The sequence below is a fragment of the Microplitis mediator genome, chromosome 5 (genome assembly GCF_029852145.1).
Source record: "Microplitis mediator isolate UGA2020A chromosome 5, iyMicMedi2.1, whole genome shotgun sequence".
NCBI classification, from domain to species: Eukaryota; Metazoa; Arthropoda; class Insecta; order Hymenoptera; family Braconidae; genus Microplitis; species Microplitis mediator.
Genome location: NC_079973.1, coordinates 14169771 through 14187737, shown reverse-complemented (window position 1 = coordinate 14187737; position 17967 = coordinate 14169771). Strand labels below are relative to the sequence as shown.

Genomic DNA, 17967 nt, shown 5'->3' with positions numbered 1-17967 from the left:
TTAATTAATTAATTACAATAATTGAAACCCTCCTGATAAGTTAAGTATAAGGTCTTTCTCTTTAATTATAACTACTGAATGGCCCAGTACGGGGTTAACCCTGTCCTGAGGTGCTGACTAGCTATGCAGAAGGTTGGTGAAAGTACCTTAAACTTTCACATATGTGTGGGACCTTTATTTAAATAATGCTACCCATTACAACAATAATAAATAATAGACTGAAAAATAAAGGAGAAGCTATACGTAGGATTTATAGATAATACAAATGCAACTTTTGATTCGGTCAACAGAGAGTTCTTAATGGCAAAGCAAATGGAAAATAGGAATACGAGGGAGAATGGATGCAATGATTATAGAGATGTATGAAAAGACAACCGCAGAGGTGCATTCACGCACACACGCAACAGACAGGCGCACACGCGCACACACACATAGGGGATACCGGGGCAGGAAGGCCTCCCTGAAAACTTGATCAAAAAAATTTTTTTTATTTAGTCTAATTACTATAAATTCGATATATTTGTGCATTTTAAGCCCTGCGCATGACACCTGGGGCAAAATGGGCTAGCCGAAAAATATGAAAAAGCCATTTTCTCATATGTTTATCATCAAATTAGAAAAAATTAAATATATTTGGTCATTTTTAGTCCTACGCATGATACCTGGGGCAAAATGAACCAGCCATTCTGAAAAAATGATTTTTTCATATTCTTATCGTCAAATGATAAAAAATTGAATATACTTATCCATTTTTCGGCTGATTCTCTATGCCTAGGGCAAATTTGGCCAGTAAAAATATTGGAAAATGATGATTTTTTCAATTGATAAATTTGTTAAATAAAGAAAAATCATCTATAATCTAACTTGGCCAAAAATTAAAAAACAAAGTTTAGGGAAACGATTTATTATATCTTAAAATTTTTTTTTTGAGTAGTATAACACCATAAATAATTGTCAAGAGAAAGAAATACATTTTTAACCTTTAAAACGATTTTAAAAAAAAAAAATTATCATTTTTTAGAGGAGAGCCTTCTTGCCTCAGAAAAAAAATTTTTTTTTCAGAGTTTCGGCAAAATGTGCATGAATTTGTTCGAAATAGGACAAAAGTGAGGTGATTTGATGATAAAAGCCACAAAAAGTAATAACCGGCTTAGGGGGCCTTTTTGCCCCACCCTCCCCTGCAGATACATGCGAATATTTACTATATATAAATAGTAAAAAGATATTTTTCATCGGTGTTGATTTTCAACTCCACTAATTCACATTATTTATACTTATTACGACTTCGAGACTATTCCTGTGACTGCAACAGGAATGAACCTGTGGTTGCAACAGGAATAGATCTGTGAACAACAACAGGAATAGACCTTTAGCTGCAACAGAACTAAGTCCTGTAGCCACTACAGGGCCATGCCCTGTTGCAGCAACAGTTCTTTTGTTTCTGTGTATGATATTTAGATAAAAAATGTGAAAATGATTTGAAAGGAGTTCGTAAATATCCACGTAATAGACATACAACGAAATAAATAGAAAAAGACAGAAATTGTTGCTCGAAGGAATGAAGATTATCGCAAAACAAATCTTTTGAAGTTGAGAAAATAAATAAAAACTGAACACGAAGAAAAAAAATCGCGGAGCTTTGAAATTTTCAGGGTTTTTTCGGGAGAGTTTGTTGAAAATTTACCGTCGATGTTGTTCATTCATCCATTATATCCAAAGTTATACCAAGTTATCTGAATATCCTTAAATATGCGAATTTATACTTTTTTTTTAATCAACATTATCGCGTCGAAAATCATTTTTTCATCAAAAGCCACTAATTGTATCTTATAAAGAATGTTTTGCAGTTATCAAAACCCTACTTTCATATCCTGTACAATCAATATCTCCCGAGTCATTGATTGTTAGTCAAAACGGAACTTTTTTTGCTTTGATCGCTGATAACTCTGTGCGAAATAGTTGTAGAGACTTTTTAAAGGCGGCAAATAAAAGGACATTAGCTTCCTTAAAAGAGCTTTAAGGTAAGATCATCAAAAAAAATTTATGGAAGCCCATAGACCGTTTTTTAGACGAGCAAAACTTAGATCATTTTTTTTTTGCGGTTGTTTTCTTAGCATTATTCCGAAACCGTGTACGATAAATTTTTCAAGTCCAGATTTAAAAACTAGACACTGGAAGCTACAATTTGCTTTATTTGTTTTCAGTTTACCACTAATTTCCTCCAAGTTGCAGTATGTGGAAAATCACTTAAAAATTTGGAATTTTTTTAATATCTTTTAATTTTTGTGCCTAGTGTATAAGTAAAATTAATAACAAATGAATTGTTTATCAAAGTAAAACGTAAAATGTGCCGCGAAAGAGCGTATGAAAATATAAAATCCAAGCTAAAGTTATGTTTCACATACAAGAGCAGTGCTAAAAGTGTAGTGGCTTAACCGGGCGCGGCAGGCCTGGCCCTCGTTTTCGGGCGTATCGAACGAGAAATTCCTCTACCCCTCGAGCCTCTTCACCGCCCTCATGGACCCGGAGAACTCTACTTTGATGATGGTACCCTGCCGCCAACGTTGTCCAACGCATTGCCAAAATTTGGCGATGATTGATGGCTATTACATGGTGGGCCAACTCATCCCACTGTTACTCCATTCACCGATCTAAGTTTTCATTTTATTCATTTTTTAATTTTTTTCTATTATTATACATATATATTCTATACAATAAACTGATGCATCTTGATAGACGGGCTTATTTCAGTAGCGCAGTCAATTTAAAACAGTAACGTACGATTATTTTAACATCCCCTGGACATTACATTTCACTCATATTAATTTTTTCTTTCCTAAATTTTAACTTTTATGTAAATTTATATTGGAATTATTTATTGTAATTATTATTCTAATTATTATCAATATGCTCCAGATGAAATAAAATGCAAAAATAAAAAAAAAATAATTAACATAATGCTTCTGAGAGACATGAAAGAAAAGCTAAATGTGAGGATACTGAGTCTAGACTTGTTACAGCATTAATAAATTCAATGTTGCGGGGCTTATCGCTTAGACATTCATTAAATTCTCTTATCAAATAGCAATAAAGTACTTGGAAAGGCGGAGAATCGGCTTATTAAAAAGAATAAAAATTACAAAAGAAGTATATACATTGGCTATTGGGAGGAGAGAAAATATGAATAAACGATTGCACAATTCAGGTAAGCTTGCATCTTTCAGTGTTGATACAGAGGCTGGCTCTTCGCTGCGCTGTTTTCCGTTCCCGCAGCAACATACACCGCTCTTTATTAACAACAATTAACATTCATACATTGTTTATCCACTGGTACTTTTTGCTATAATCACGTAATTTTAATTAAACATTATTACTTGAAGTACTTACTATCGGCAATCAACTTGTACTCTACACGTAAATGAAACAGGATATCAAAGACTATAAAATGGTCGTTGTCAAAGTAACTATACTAATTATTTATTAAGTTCATTAATATTTAATTAAAACACCAGTAATTATTCACTTTTAAAGTCACATGAATAATATTCAACATTCTTTTTATACTCAATTAAAAATTTTTTTTCTTTTTTATTCAATCAATTCGGATTTTTATTTTATATTCGTATAATTAATTGCTAAAATTTATAACAATATATAATTTTATAAAATCTGATTTTTTTTACATATTACAGTAATGTATTTTGCATAAAAAAAAAGAAAATTATCTATTATTATCCTTTATTTCCACACTATAGGGAGTTAATGTTATTAGTTTATTAAAAAAAAAAAGTATAAAAAAAATTTAAGTACCTATTGGCTTGTGGATTTTCTTTTAAGTTGCCTCTGGTCGCAGCTGTTGCCAACAAACGGCCAGCCATTGGCGTAAGTTTGTATCAGGAGAATATAAAAAATGTAAGTATATTTCATACCTCGGGTATAGATTTTTTTGCACACATATAACATTCGCAAATAATTCGCTGCGCTTTATCACAAAGTTGCTCTTTTATATTTCTGCAATCCGCATACTAGGATTTACCGTACTTCGGTTATGTTCGATGCACCATCATCCCTTTAATTAAGGTAGGTTAGTTGCATCTAATGCGTCATGAATTTTATACGTCATCACTAGTGACGTAGGTCCAGAATCTTACGTAGCCAGTAAATTTGCTAATTTTTTTTGTACGCGCGCCATTCGCTGATTCTACTACAATGGTGACATAAGTGTGCAAATATATACTGACTGCCGACTCCAAGTTAACCTATGTGTGTTTGTACATTCATTCAACCAGATGTTACTAGCAATAATTGCTCATGTTATCACCCCAATATACTCATTTATTATCGAAATTATTTTTTTATAACTACTTATTTATTATAATATAATTATAATTTAATTATTAGTTGAATAATAACGAATTATCGACGGTAAAATAGAGTTATCATTACGTATTTTGCCCGCAGAGCGTATTGTATATCACGACTAGATAAACCTGGTAGGTAAAAGATAGTGGGTAAAGTTGAGAACGAGGATATTTTTGTAACAGAAAAACATAAATGGAAGAAACATATTATTTTATCGTAGAATATACTTCAAATATCAATGACAATAGTTGGTATTTATTTATATGTATATATTTTTTTTTATAGATATATTTTTATTTACAAGATTAATTTAAAAACTAAGCGATACTTTTTTGGGCATCTATCAAACTAAAGTTTACCATTTGATTTATTTCAACTGTTCTTTGTCGGTGTTCACCATTGAATTCACTTTACTTCGTAGGTAACACTCCAACTATCGAAATTGAAAACGGATTGTGAAGTTAAGCAACTGCTTGCTATTCACGAATTTTAAAAAATAAATTTATTATTGAAAGTAAAAGTAACGTTACCATGCATTTATTTTTATATATATTTTAATGACTCACCGTCGTCAAGCATCGTTTGATTCCGGAACAAAAAATGATTTACCAAAAAATAAATAATTACTAACTTGAAGATAAACTTATTAAAAAATTTTATAGATTTATTTATTCAAGCTTTTAAAAGTATATAATTTTTTATACATTTAATTTTAATACTCTTAGTACAGTTTAATTTTCTACTTGATTTTTTTTTTATTTTCATCGATACGATGAGTCTATTTATTTTCAAATAGCTATATTTTGTAGGCAGTGATGTAATTATCCGTTCCACGGTAGACATCATACTTATAAAAAATTATTTTATTGTTTATATATTTATTTATTTACGATGGTGGAGTAGTACTGTCGGCACGTAATTGAGAAGGCGCTGCTTCGTCGTACGCGATATCGAAAACACTTTTCTTTTCAAGAAGTTGTTGATGACGTAGTCTAGTTCCAGTTTGTAATGATGTTGTGGTTCCCAAAGTTGATGGTTCATGATGAAGATGTGAATCGGTAGTTAAGGCAAACTGTTCTTGAGGAGTTTCAAAGCGTTCTGGCGATGGTTGAGGCGTAGGATGTGGAACTGGTGGTGGATGAAGATAAAATGGAGGTGGCATACGTTGATATTGATATTCTGAATGTTGGATAAGATGATGATATTTTAGTTGTGGTTGTTGTTGAAAAATTGTTGGTTTCTCTGGAGCAAATATTTCTATTGGAGGATCAATATTTTTATCACCTTCAGCTTTACGTTGTTTTCTACCTTGACGTACAATTGCTTTAAGTTGTTCTGATTCAATATTAACAAGAGGTTTAACACGCCGACGAGTTAATGGTGTCACTTCAGGTGTTCTTAATTCGATTATGCTTCTATCTTCTGGACTCATTTTAAGCCATCTTTGTCTCGTACTTTTTCTTAGCCACTTAGGAGGCTGTTCTTCTTCATCACCCTCTTTTCTTTCTTGTTTTCGACGTTCAGTTTCTTCACGATTTTGTCTATACCATTCCATGTAACGTGATTGAGCCTCAGCATGTTCTTCTCTAAAGTGTTTACTCATCTTACTTGGACTTAAAAATTTATCTCGATCTGATTTATGTTTATTAACGTGAAGAGATAATTTTGATGTCGATTGTATACATTCTTCTTTCATATCGTCTTGAGAAGTAGATTCATTACAAGTCTCAGAAGTAATTGGTTCAATCAACATTCCAGTAATTTTTTTCTCTTTCATATTCGTATCTATTAATTTATATTTTTTAATTTGATCTGTTTCTGAAGTATATATTTTATCAGTTATACTTTGTAATGGTTCTGTATTAGTGGCTGCTCGTACAGTTTCTTTTTCTACTAGTATATCAACATATTTGTCTACTTCCACAACAGTCTCTGTATCTACTTTTGGCTCAACGTCTTTATCTACTTTTGTGGTGATATCTTTATTTAGTTGAGTAGATACTTCAACTAAAGGCTTTATCTCCTTCGTCATATCTTTTAGTATGTCTGAAGTAATAATTACTTTATCTACTTTAATTTCGGAATCTAAAGATATTTCTTTTCTTGAAAAAATATTTTTATCTTTATTTTGTTTAACTTCGCTACTTGAAGATGATTCTTTCGACAATTCTAGTTTTCCCATTTTGTCCTGTTTTTTATTCGTATCTTTCTCTTGCAGTAATTTTTTACTATCAGTAGATAATTTTTTATCACTCATATCATTTAACGTTTCGGATTGAATGGTTTTGTCATGCTCCAATCGTTTTCGCTGTTTTATTTTATCTGAAAATGATTTAACTTTAGATTCTAACGGTGATTTAACAGTTTTAGATTGACCAGATACTTGACTATCATGAGTTTTTATCGTTTTGTCAACCGATAATTTTGGTTGCTCATTTTTATCCTCAAGTTGACGGTTTTTTTCTTTATGTGTTTTTAATTTTACTTTTGATGTTTTTGACAACGGTATTATTTTCATAGTAGTTTTAGATTTATTTTTACTTTTAGATAATTGTTCTTTTATATTTTCTGAACTTTTAAAAACTTTTTTATGTTTTACTAAATTATCCGCAGTTTCAGTTTTTGTGTCCTGAATATTTAATTTTTTAAATCCATCAGTAATATTTGTATCATTTTTTGATAATTTATTATCCTCTTCAGGGTCTTTTATTGATTCCGGATGATCTGTAAGAGAAGGGGAATCAACATCTAACTTTTCATTAACAATTTTTAAAATTTTTTCTACCTTTTTTGGTTCCTGTTGTGTCTCTAAATCATTAGATTTTATTGCTGGAATTTCAATCAGTAATTTAGTTGTACTCGAGCCTACATCACTTGAAATATCTTTAGAATCTTTGATTTTTTTCATCATTTCTTCTTGATCAATATTAATATCTCTATTTAAACCTTTTGAAACATTGTCTTCGTTACCATCGACATCTTTTACACTTTTTGAATCATTTTTTATGTTTTCAATTTTTTTTTCGATTTCAGCATTTTCCTTGATACTTTTTTCTAGTTTTTCCATCGGTTCTTTTTTTTCTTCTATCTGATCATCTTCAGTAACCGAATATGTTATAACATTAAGAGGGTTTATCGAAACAGTTTCACTTACTATTGATTTAGTTTCTTCCAATGATATTTGTAATGTTTCTGAATTATCGTATTCTATAAATTCTATTTTATTTATTGGAGATTGTAATACGTTATCAGGATGTACATTTTCCATTCTTATTAAACGTCGATGACGAGGTGTGCCGTATGGACGTGCGATAAATGCCGTTTTAGTTGAAGATTCACTTGACACATCACTATCGTCATCTAATGCATCTAGTGTCGAGTCTGAATGTTCATGTTTGCCCTCAAAAGGTAAACTAGATTCCAGTTGCTCAACGTCAGGAACAATCGATTGAGGTTGTTCGCTTGCTACTAACACATTATCGCGACTAGGAAACTCAACTTGCTTATTAGAAATTGGAATTTCTACTTGTGGTTCTGTTACCATTGATGTAGATGAATCTTTTGGAGTATCATTATTATCATTATTTTGGTCTTTTGGTAATTTCTTAGGTGAATTGAGAAATGATGTTTCACGAGAAATAATTATTTGCGACGAACGACGACTACTTTCACTTGTGGGTGATAGAGGTTCCTCTATTTGCAATTGAGATTTATTTATTTCTTGTGTAATATCTTCAGTTGTTTGTTCTTCAATAATTTTAATATGTGCCGCGTCTTCGGGATTAACAATCACTTCTTGAGCAATAATAGGTTTTAATTTTTCCGGAAATTTTGGTGATAATATTTCAGAATCTTTAATTAAATCGCTTATCATTGATGATTTAATTTCAGATTCAATGATTGGTGTAATCATAAGTATTTTTTGAGATTTTGATGGCAGTATTTCATTTGATTCTTCAATATTTGATTCTTTTATTATTTCACCTTCTTTCTTGTATTCGAACTCGCTTTCTTGTTTTTCATCATCATTTTTATTTATTTGCAATTTATCGTCTTGCTTATGTTGATCAGTTTTATTTAATTGCATTTCATCCACTTGGTATTGATGATCAATTTTATTTAATTGTAATACATCAATTTGTTTCTGTTGATTAATTTCAATTAATTGATTTTCATCGATTTGTTGATTTTGATCTATATTATCTAATTCCATTTCATCAATTTGTTTTTGATGATTAATTTCATTTGATTGCATTTCATCAATTTGGTTTTGATGATCAATTTCATTTGATTGCATTTCATCAATTTGTTTTTGTTGGTCAATTCTATTTAATTGTAATACATCAATTTGTTTCTGTTGATTAATTTCAATTAATTGATTTTCATTGATTTGGTGATTTTGATCTATTTTATCTAATTGCATTTCATCAATTTGTTTTTGTTGATTAATTTCAGTTAATTGTGATACATTAATTTGTTTCTGTTGATCAATTTCATTTAATTGTAATTCATCGATTCGTTCCTGTTGATTCATTTTATTGAATTGGTCTTCATCGATTTGTTTATTTTTAATTTCATTCAACTGCAAGTCTTCAATTTCTTTTTTTTGATCAATTTTGTTTAATTGCAACTCATTAATTTGTTTTTGTTGATTAATTTTATTTAATTGCAATTCATGAATTTGCTTTTGTTGATCAATTTTATTTAATTTTAATTCATCAATTTGTTTTTGTTGATCAATTTTATTAAGTTGATTTTCATCAATTTGTTTTTGTTGATCAATTTTATTAAGTTGATTTTCATCAATTTGTTTTTGTTGATCACTTTTACTCAAATGCAAGTTATCAATTTTGTTTTGATTATCTATTTTATTTGTCTGCATTTCGTCAATAAATTGAGTAGATTCAAAATCTCCAGTTGAATCTTTTATACTAGTCGCATTATCTAAATGATCAATAAATACTTCCTTTATTTGTTCATCGTCTTCTGACGATACTTTATTAGAGTCAACAAAATTTTTTAATTTATCAATAACACGAACTTTATTAGCCTCTTTCTCGTCAGTCTCGTTTGTATTGTTTACAATATTTTCAACAACAGTCGAAGCAGTTGTTTCAAACTGTTCCATGTTTTCTTTTGATTGTTCAATAATTTTTTCAGCTATCGATGACAATGATTCTCTGCTCTTGGTTTTTTCTTCTATTTCAATCATCGCATCATCTTCAGGTACCGGAGATTTTACAGCAGATTCAACTGGAAGTAACTCGACCAAAATATTTTCCTTTACTTTTTCAGTCTTTTGTGATTTATCTATTAACTTTTCCATAGTTTTAACAGTAGATATTAACTGTATATTTTTATTTGTTTCAACTACTTTCTTCTCCAAATCAATTTGTTCCAAAACTATTGATCTAATCATCTCAATTTCTTTTTTACCATAATCTTGTTTATCATTTTTATATCCATCATAATTTTCTTTTTCACCTCGAATTTTGACCGGTTCAGGACTAGTACCTACGTTTGATTTATTAGAAGATTCAATACTTTTTTTTCTAAATGACTTATCCGGTTTTATTAATTCACTGTCAGCAGTACTTTTAGCTACTTCTTCTGCTTGCAAATCAATTTTTGTATGAGGTAGAGTAATATTTGATATCTCTTTGATATCATCAGATGACTTTATCTTAGATTCCATTGATTTTTCTTCTTTTCTTGATTCTTTCGATGTATCAGCACTAGAGCTCGACTGTTTCATTGAACTACTCCCTATCAATTTACTGCTGTCTTCATCAGAATCTTTAGAATCACTTTCTTCCGTTGATTTTTTAAAACTCATCTTATCTAATTCAATAACTTCTTTAGAGTGACTAGATTCACTTTCAGATTTCTTTGATTTGCTATCCACCTTCTTGAATTGTTTAACTAAAATATTTTTTTGTTTCTCAGTAATAGAATCACGAGTCGCATTAGGTTTTCTGTCGTCGTCCACGGCCGTTTGTCGTTTTAATTTTGTTTTAATAGTTTTACCTACCGAAAATTTAGACTTGCTATCATCTGGTTTTTTGCTTGCGGTTTGTTTTTTCAAACATTTATCTGCAGCTTCTTCAATTTCGGAACTAGCAGTACTTATAATAGGTTTTTTACGATACTTTGTTTTATGTTGTATAATTTTTTCAATCTCTTTAGGAATTTTTAATTGTGTTGATTTAGTAACACGTTGTGTGGATCTAGATCTCGATTTAATAATTTCAACTTTTTTCATTTTTTCTCTTCCTCTTTCTTTACCTTCATTCTGAAATTCTGTAGGCGTTGTATCCTTATCTTTATCTTGGGAATCTGTCGTTAAAAATTTATCATTCTCATGATTACTATCTTCTTTACACTTTGTTAATTTTTTACCCGCTAACTTTGAAAGTTTTTTACTCAATGAACTCATTTCCCTTTCTAATATTTTAAAACTCGGTTCTGTTTTTTTATCTCGTTTTATTTCTTTTTTACTAGTACTTAAATTGTCCCTTTTTTTCTTACTCTTATCCTCATCTTTTCTTTCACGGTCATCTTCACAGTCACTTACCACTTTTGTATATTTATCTTTCAATATTTTTATCGATGACGAATCATCACGATGTATAATTTCATCATCTCTAGAATTAGAACTATCAATAAAATGCTCACGTTTATTTAAAGGTGTATCTCTATCACCAATTTCATCCAATGAATCAGAAATTTCTCTCAATACTTCCTGTTCAATCGAACTCTTTCTTCCGTCTTTAATATCTTTTATTTTTTTACGTAGTAAGCTAGCATGTTTTTCAGGATACTGATGACGATCCTCTTCACGAATAGGTGATCTCATCCACAAAGTTCTAATTCGTTTAGGTTCATCATATCTTTTTTTCGATCTTTTCCTACGCATTCTACCGTCATCTTCAGACTCATCATTATCACTTCTACTTCTATTCAATTGATCCGTTTGAGTTGCTGTAGTTTGATTAGTCTGAGTACCAGCAGCCACTTGTCCAGGTAAACTTTGTGTTTCTAAATAACTTCCCGAATCAACCAAACCTATGCCACCAACTCCTCTATCTTTTTCCAAAAGTAATCTCGTTAATAAAACATTTTGTCGCGCTAACTCTAGATCATGAATTGAATAATTTTGAAGATTTGATTGATGCTCATGTTTTGATTGTTCTTTTATATTTGATATTTTAGATGTTGATCCGTGAATTAAAATACTACTTAAAACATCTTGACTGCCTTTAATATCTGATCGTGATGATTTTTCGTAAGTTCCATGATCAATAATAAGTCTCTGAACATCAGGACCAAGTTCTTCAATATGTTGCCGATTATCATCATCCAGTCTTTCAGGAATTAACAAAATTTCTTGTTTATGTTGTTGAATCGAAGCTTTTTTTTGCCGTTTATGTGATTCCATGCTTTGTCTCTCTAAATCCTGCATACTATCATGATAATCTTGTTCTCCTCGTAAATTTTGATCCTCAATAAATCTTTGTAATAAAATATCTTTACCATCAACTCTGTGTATAGACGTTTGGTCAATTACTATTTCTGGTGGTCGATGTGTCATAATCTGACTAGTGTGATCATCAACACCACGTGTAACTAGTCTCATTACTTCTGTACTACCATTTCGATAAAAGTGTGAGTCACGAAGTAGTTGTGGATCCAGTTCTCGTTGTTTAACTCTTCTATAAACTTTACGTCCTAATTCTGAATCCCCATCATCTATTTCATGATGACCTTTAACTCTAGCTTCAATATCTTCTACATACATACGTTCATCACCTTTTTGTGTACTAGATTTAACTAAGTATACAGGTGCCATTAGTTGGTCATGTAATTGAAGAGAACTAGCTTTCAGTGGTTGTTCATAATTATGATCACGATCACGATTAACATTACAAGTCTCATGATCAACTCGAATCACGTCTCCTGGTAGTGAAGCTATACCGAAATTGTTAGTATTTCTACGATTAAATTGCCATTGTGTACGAGTTGGATCAGCACTCCATGCTTGTTTTTTTTCCATCCAAATATCTAAAATAAAAAAAAAACAATTTTTATGTAAATTTAAAATCATTAATTGTTTAGGAATATTTTAATTACTTTCTAACTGTGGATGTCTACGATGAAGATGTCGCTTGGGTCTACTATCAGAACGTGCAATGAGCGTTTCAGAAGAATGTATACGTCTTTTTCTTGGCGCCATGTATAAAGGACAGCCTGGACATATACAACAAATTATCAAAGCGACAACTGCTGCAAGTATTAATAATCCTAAGATTATTAGCAGCCAGAAAAGTAATTTATTCTCGGCTTTGTAGACTATCTGAAATAATTCACTGGATATTTATTATCTTACGAAAATAATTAGTTATTATTTTTATTAAAATAGTTAGAAATCTGGTTGTACTCACTACTTCTTCATTGTTAATTGTAGTAATACTTGTATTTTTAATTGTCCCGTTATGATCTTTAGTTTCTTGATTACCATTTCCAGGTGTCATATCACCACCAATTATCCCAAACCCATTGGCTGTTAGAGCAGATAAAATTTTTTCAATATCCACAAATGATGCTCCAGGACTTATTTGTTGAACTTGAGCTACTACAATACTCCTGTAATTTTTTTTTAAACGACTTATTTTCATAGAATTACTTAATAGTGTTTTTAAAAAAATTTTAAATAAATTTATGTACTTTTTTCCACCATCAGGACTTGGCAGACCATTTTCAAAACCTTTAGGTAAATTTTCTAAAGTATAAGGACGAATATCTTGAATTGTTATCCGCCCTCCGGTGATTGTTTCCAATGTTTTTATTGTTTTTTCGCGATCTGGATTTTCTCCTGGTACTAATAACATTATTGTTCTTACACCAACTAATGGAGACTGAAGTATATTAATTTGAGTTGTGCTAGATAGGTGTGGAACACCTAAAATATAAATGATTTTATAATAATTTTTCAAGTATTTTAATATTTTTTAAAGTATTTACCTAAATCGTAAGCTCTAGCAGTTAGTGTAAAAAGAATATGTTTATCTTCACGTTTTTTTCGTTCTACTTTTTCATCTGCATTTGTTGCATTTTTATCTAATATACTTGACATTGACGTAGATGAAGATTTTAGTGAAGAAATTTTTAGAGAATCATTATGAGTTTGTATTACATTTTTACGATACTTGGTAGCAACTCTTTGATAAGAATTATGCCTACTACTTCTTACTTTTGTAATTTGTTCCCGTAAGAACAATGCGCCAGTTGTTTCATCTAGATTAAATTTATTTTCATAATTTCCATGAATTATTTCGTAGTGTATTACATTATTAGGTGGATCTGCGTCGGCATCGAAAGCCTAAATTAAATTAATTTATAAATGAAAAATATGCTTAAAATTATTGTTCATTTATTGATTGATATTTTTATTTTAACATTTGGTAATTTGAATTTGTGAAATCGAACTTGAAAAATTTTAACTTTTGATGACTTAAACTTATGAAATTTGAACTTCACAAAATAAAACTTGTAAAATTAAACATTTGTTAAATTTAATTTATAAAATTGATTGTGATAAAAATAAGCTTTTAAATTACATTAAAAAAATTAAAGTATAGCATTTTATTAATTATACTAACATTTTAATATTGACCAATTAAAAAATAAACTGTATCGCTATATCATCTATATTATTACACGCAAAAAAATGAATTATAAAAATTAGTAATTGATAACTAAAAATTTAGATTGTGGTCACAATTTAATATCATTTCAAACAGTAATTCCGAATTACTACGAATTATATATCGAATATATTATAATAATCTTAATTTAAGAATTGAAATTTAGAGTTTATATGCAAATAAATCATGTTACAAGTGATAGAAATTACTGTTTGGTAGGTAAAAAAATGAAATTATCATAATTTAACGTTTCTGCTTCAACATTCGATGTTTGGAACATTTAAGTTTATCGTAAAAGTAAAAGAACATTCAGTATAATAAGTAAAATTTCCAATGTCGAACAATTGATTTAATGTATAGCGATATATAATTATTACTTTCTTCAAATTGTCAAAAGTATATCTTAAGCGCATCAGTTTTTATAGTTTGAAACAATAAAATTTTACTTGTGTTTGTAAGCTTTTAATGTATGTGAAAGAATTAACCTAAAGTATTGGTGATGCGCAGCTATATCTATATGGCAAGATGACGTATTTTATCATTTCAAACAATAAAGTTTAATGACCCAGATTGACTATTTTTTTTTTTTTTTTTTTCATGTCAATATATTTTAGAGAATCATTCTTATACTTTTTTGCTTTCAACATTATATGGGGCATTCCATGCCAAATCACCGAGGTTTTGACCCGACCCCCTTCGATTTCGCTGAAACTTTTTTATCATTTTTTATCCTACCAAAGACAATTTTCTGAATTTTTTCAGATTTTTTTACCCAACCCAAAAAAAATTACGAATTTTTTAAAAAAACCGCTCTTTTTTTTTAAATTGCTATAACTATCTCAAAAATTAATCTTTCGGCACTTTTTATTTTTCAAAAGTTGTGTTTTTAAATGTAGTTTTCAGAAAAAAATACAAAAAATTTTTCAGAAGTCACTATATATGAAATATTTCAGTTTTCTCAATAAAACTGTTATTTTTCGAAGTCCGAAACCTTCGATTCTCAATTTTTTTGTCTTAAAAAAAACCAACCAAGACAGTATTTAACCCCGCTTTTCCCATTTTGTGCCGACTTTCGTTTATATTTTGTTTTTTCAATTGAAAATCAAAAAATTTCGAAATTTGGCTTATTTTTCATGACTTTGCGCTAATGTTTCTTTGGATTGTTTTTAAAAGCTCAGAAGTTGAATAAAATTGGACAAAAACAACCGTAAAGTGTATTATGGGCAAGGATTGATTTTTTCGTTAGAAAATTCCCAATTTTTAAATATAGTGAAACCCAAACCTACAATTAACCTTCTCAACAAGACAATTTATAGATAAACTCAGAAAAATATAGATAGCCTTATAGACAGTTTTAGATCAAATTAAACGGAATATAGTATAGTATCGGGTATCTCAACTGGTAGAGCACTCGGCGCGATACCAACATGGTCTAGGTTCGATTCTGAGTTCGGGCTACCTATATTTTTTTCAGTTTATCTATAAATTGTCTTATTGAGAAGGTTAATTGTAGGTTTAGGTTTCACTATATTTAAATATTGGGAATTTTCTTCCGAAAAAATCAATCCTTGCCCCTAATACACTTTACGGTTGTTTTTGTCCAATTTTATTTAACTTCTGAGCTTTCAAAAACAATCCAAAAAACTTTAGCGCAAAGTCATGAAAAATAAGCTAAATTTCGAAATTTTTTGATTTTCAATCAAAAAAAAAAAAAATATAAAGGAAATTCGGCACAAAATGGGAATAGTGGGGTTAAATTCTGTCTCGGTTGAAGTTTTTTTTGAGACAAAAAAATTGAGAATCGAAGGTTTCGGACTTTGAAAAAATAACAGTTTTATTGAGAAAACTGAAATATTTCATATATAGTGACTCCTGAAAAATTTTTTGTATTTTTTTCTGAAAACTACATTTAAAAACACAACTTTTGAAAAAAAAAAATTGCCGAAAGATTAATTTTTGAGATAGTTATAGCAATTTAAAAAAAAGAGCGGTTTTTTTCAAAAATTCGTAATTTTTTTTTGGGTTGGGTAAAAAAATCTGAAAAAATTTTCTTTGGTAGGATAAAAAATGATAAAAAAGTTTCAGCGAAATCGAAGGGGGTCGGGTCAAAACCTCGGTGATTTGGCATGGAATGCCCCATATATTATTTATGAATTAGCTTCTCTGATGCGGGTTTATTATTCAAACAATAAAAATGGATTGAAAATCCGAATAAAATTTATTATTTATTTTTTTGCGTGTAAGAGAATAAGAAAAATTTTGTTCCCGCCATATCTATACGATCCCTGTGGAAAAGCTCTCATAAATTCTGATAATATATTGAATATTTTTTATGAGAATCTATGAGCTTCGAAAATATCTATGAGATTTAAAAAAATTCTCGTATGAATTTTTATGAGAATCTATGAGTCAAAGCTTTTGATGTTTTCCTATCATGATTTCCGTACTAGATTTTTAAAAGAATGAGTAAGATTTTTTAATTTATGAGATTTTGTGACTCGAATTCCGCCAATGATTATGAGATTGAATAAGTACTTTCACTTCTATAAGATTGTTACAGTTTATTCTAATGTATTTTCAATAAGAATTGATCAGGCGAATTCCGATGTTATAATACTTACAAAATCTCAATAAGATTATTTTTTTATACGAAATTTTCAGAATTTATAAGTTTTAGTAAGAGTTATCCTAGGAGATAATATCTTATTGAATATCATAAAATATTTGTCATATTTTATGAGAAAATATTTAACATGTATTTCCTCGAAATTTTATGAGACTGAATCAGGAATCACATGGACAAATGCAGACCTTTTTCTCATAAAAATTTTATGAGAATTAGTAAGAAAATCTATAATCGAATTAACTTGTAAAAACTTAAAAGATTTAATTTTAATTTAAAAGCTATGTGATTTATGAGTTTTTGTAAGTTTTAGTCAGAAGGCTATTACTTATAAAATATTATGGAGTAATTATGAGATTTTATAAATAATTTCCATTCACATAAAATATTAATTTTATCAGATTCATTCAAAAGTAATTGCTTAACTTCATTTTTTTTTTTTATAAGAATTTACACCAAAAATACTAATATTATCACTATATTTTGTACTTTAAATATTTTAACTGTTCGGAGATGAGTGAAAATATAAGTTTTTATGTGATTTTTTACAAACCCAGTAATGTATCTTGCCCCATTTTTTTTTTTTTTTTTTGGTGCAAGATACATTATTTTTTTGTAGTGATATTGCATTTTTTTGGTTAAACAGAATAAAATTTCTCGGAATAAGTACTATTCTTTTCACGCAAGTTTTTTTGTATTCTCCGACCAAAATAACAAAAGTTGTTTAAGCCAAGAGAAAAAATTTCTCGGGAGAAAAGATCGATATGGAGAAGGGGAAAGTCACCGGTGCTAGGCAGCAGCAGCGGGAGTAGTTCGGTGCTCGCCACGAGATCGCGCCTACGATTTGTAGTGTCCCTGGTAAGACATTTATTTCAGAAGTGTTATATTCCAAATTTCAATACGATTTTATTCGAGTACTCCTCTGTCATTTGACAGACCAACAAGTACCTGCTTGGGTTGTACTATGGTATATCCCATAATACATCATGACTTTAATATTTAATATTAATGTTTACTTGAGTAATTTTTGATGAATAAATAAACGGACTCAATTTCATAGATTTTTCGTGAATATATTGCTAAAGATTTTCCGCGCAAATACTCATAAAAATATTCTTGAGTATACATAATAGAAACTTTTTGAATTCATGCTAAAAAATTCAATAATTTAGCATATAAACTATATGGAAAATAACTGTACTCACATTGATTAATCAGTATCAAATCTTGTATAATTACTTCAGAAATCGTCTCATACAATCTTATTCATTTCCAAAA

The 17967-nt window shown here is 29.5% G+C and overlaps 1 protein-coding gene across 1 annotated transcript in view; it reads right to left on the bottom strand.

Annotated features, from left to right (window-relative positions):
• Nucleotides 1–5099: 5099 nt before the first annotated feature.
• The window catches only part of LOC130668904 (uncharacterized), a 37691-nt gene continuing 24823 nt past the window's right edge, over nucleotides 5100–17967 (bottom strand). Inside the window, exons 10-15 of the mRNA XM_057471418.1 lie at nucleotides 13384–13741; nucleotides 13087–13321; nucleotides 12804–13005; nucleotides 12493–12715; nucleotides 9193–12423; nucleotides 5100–8961 (exon numbers count right to left, since the gene is read on the bottom strand). Of these exons, the coding sequence (XP_057327401.1) occupies nucleotides 5249–8961; nucleotides 9193–12423; nucleotides 12493–12715; nucleotides 12804–13005; nucleotides 13087–13321; nucleotides 13384–13741 (7962 nt within the window). The 3' untranslated portion in view covers nucleotides 5100–5248. The remainder of the gene's footprint in view (nucleotides 8962–9192; nucleotides 12424–12492; nucleotides 12716–12803; nucleotides 13006–13086; nucleotides 13322–13383; nucleotides 13742–17967) is intronic.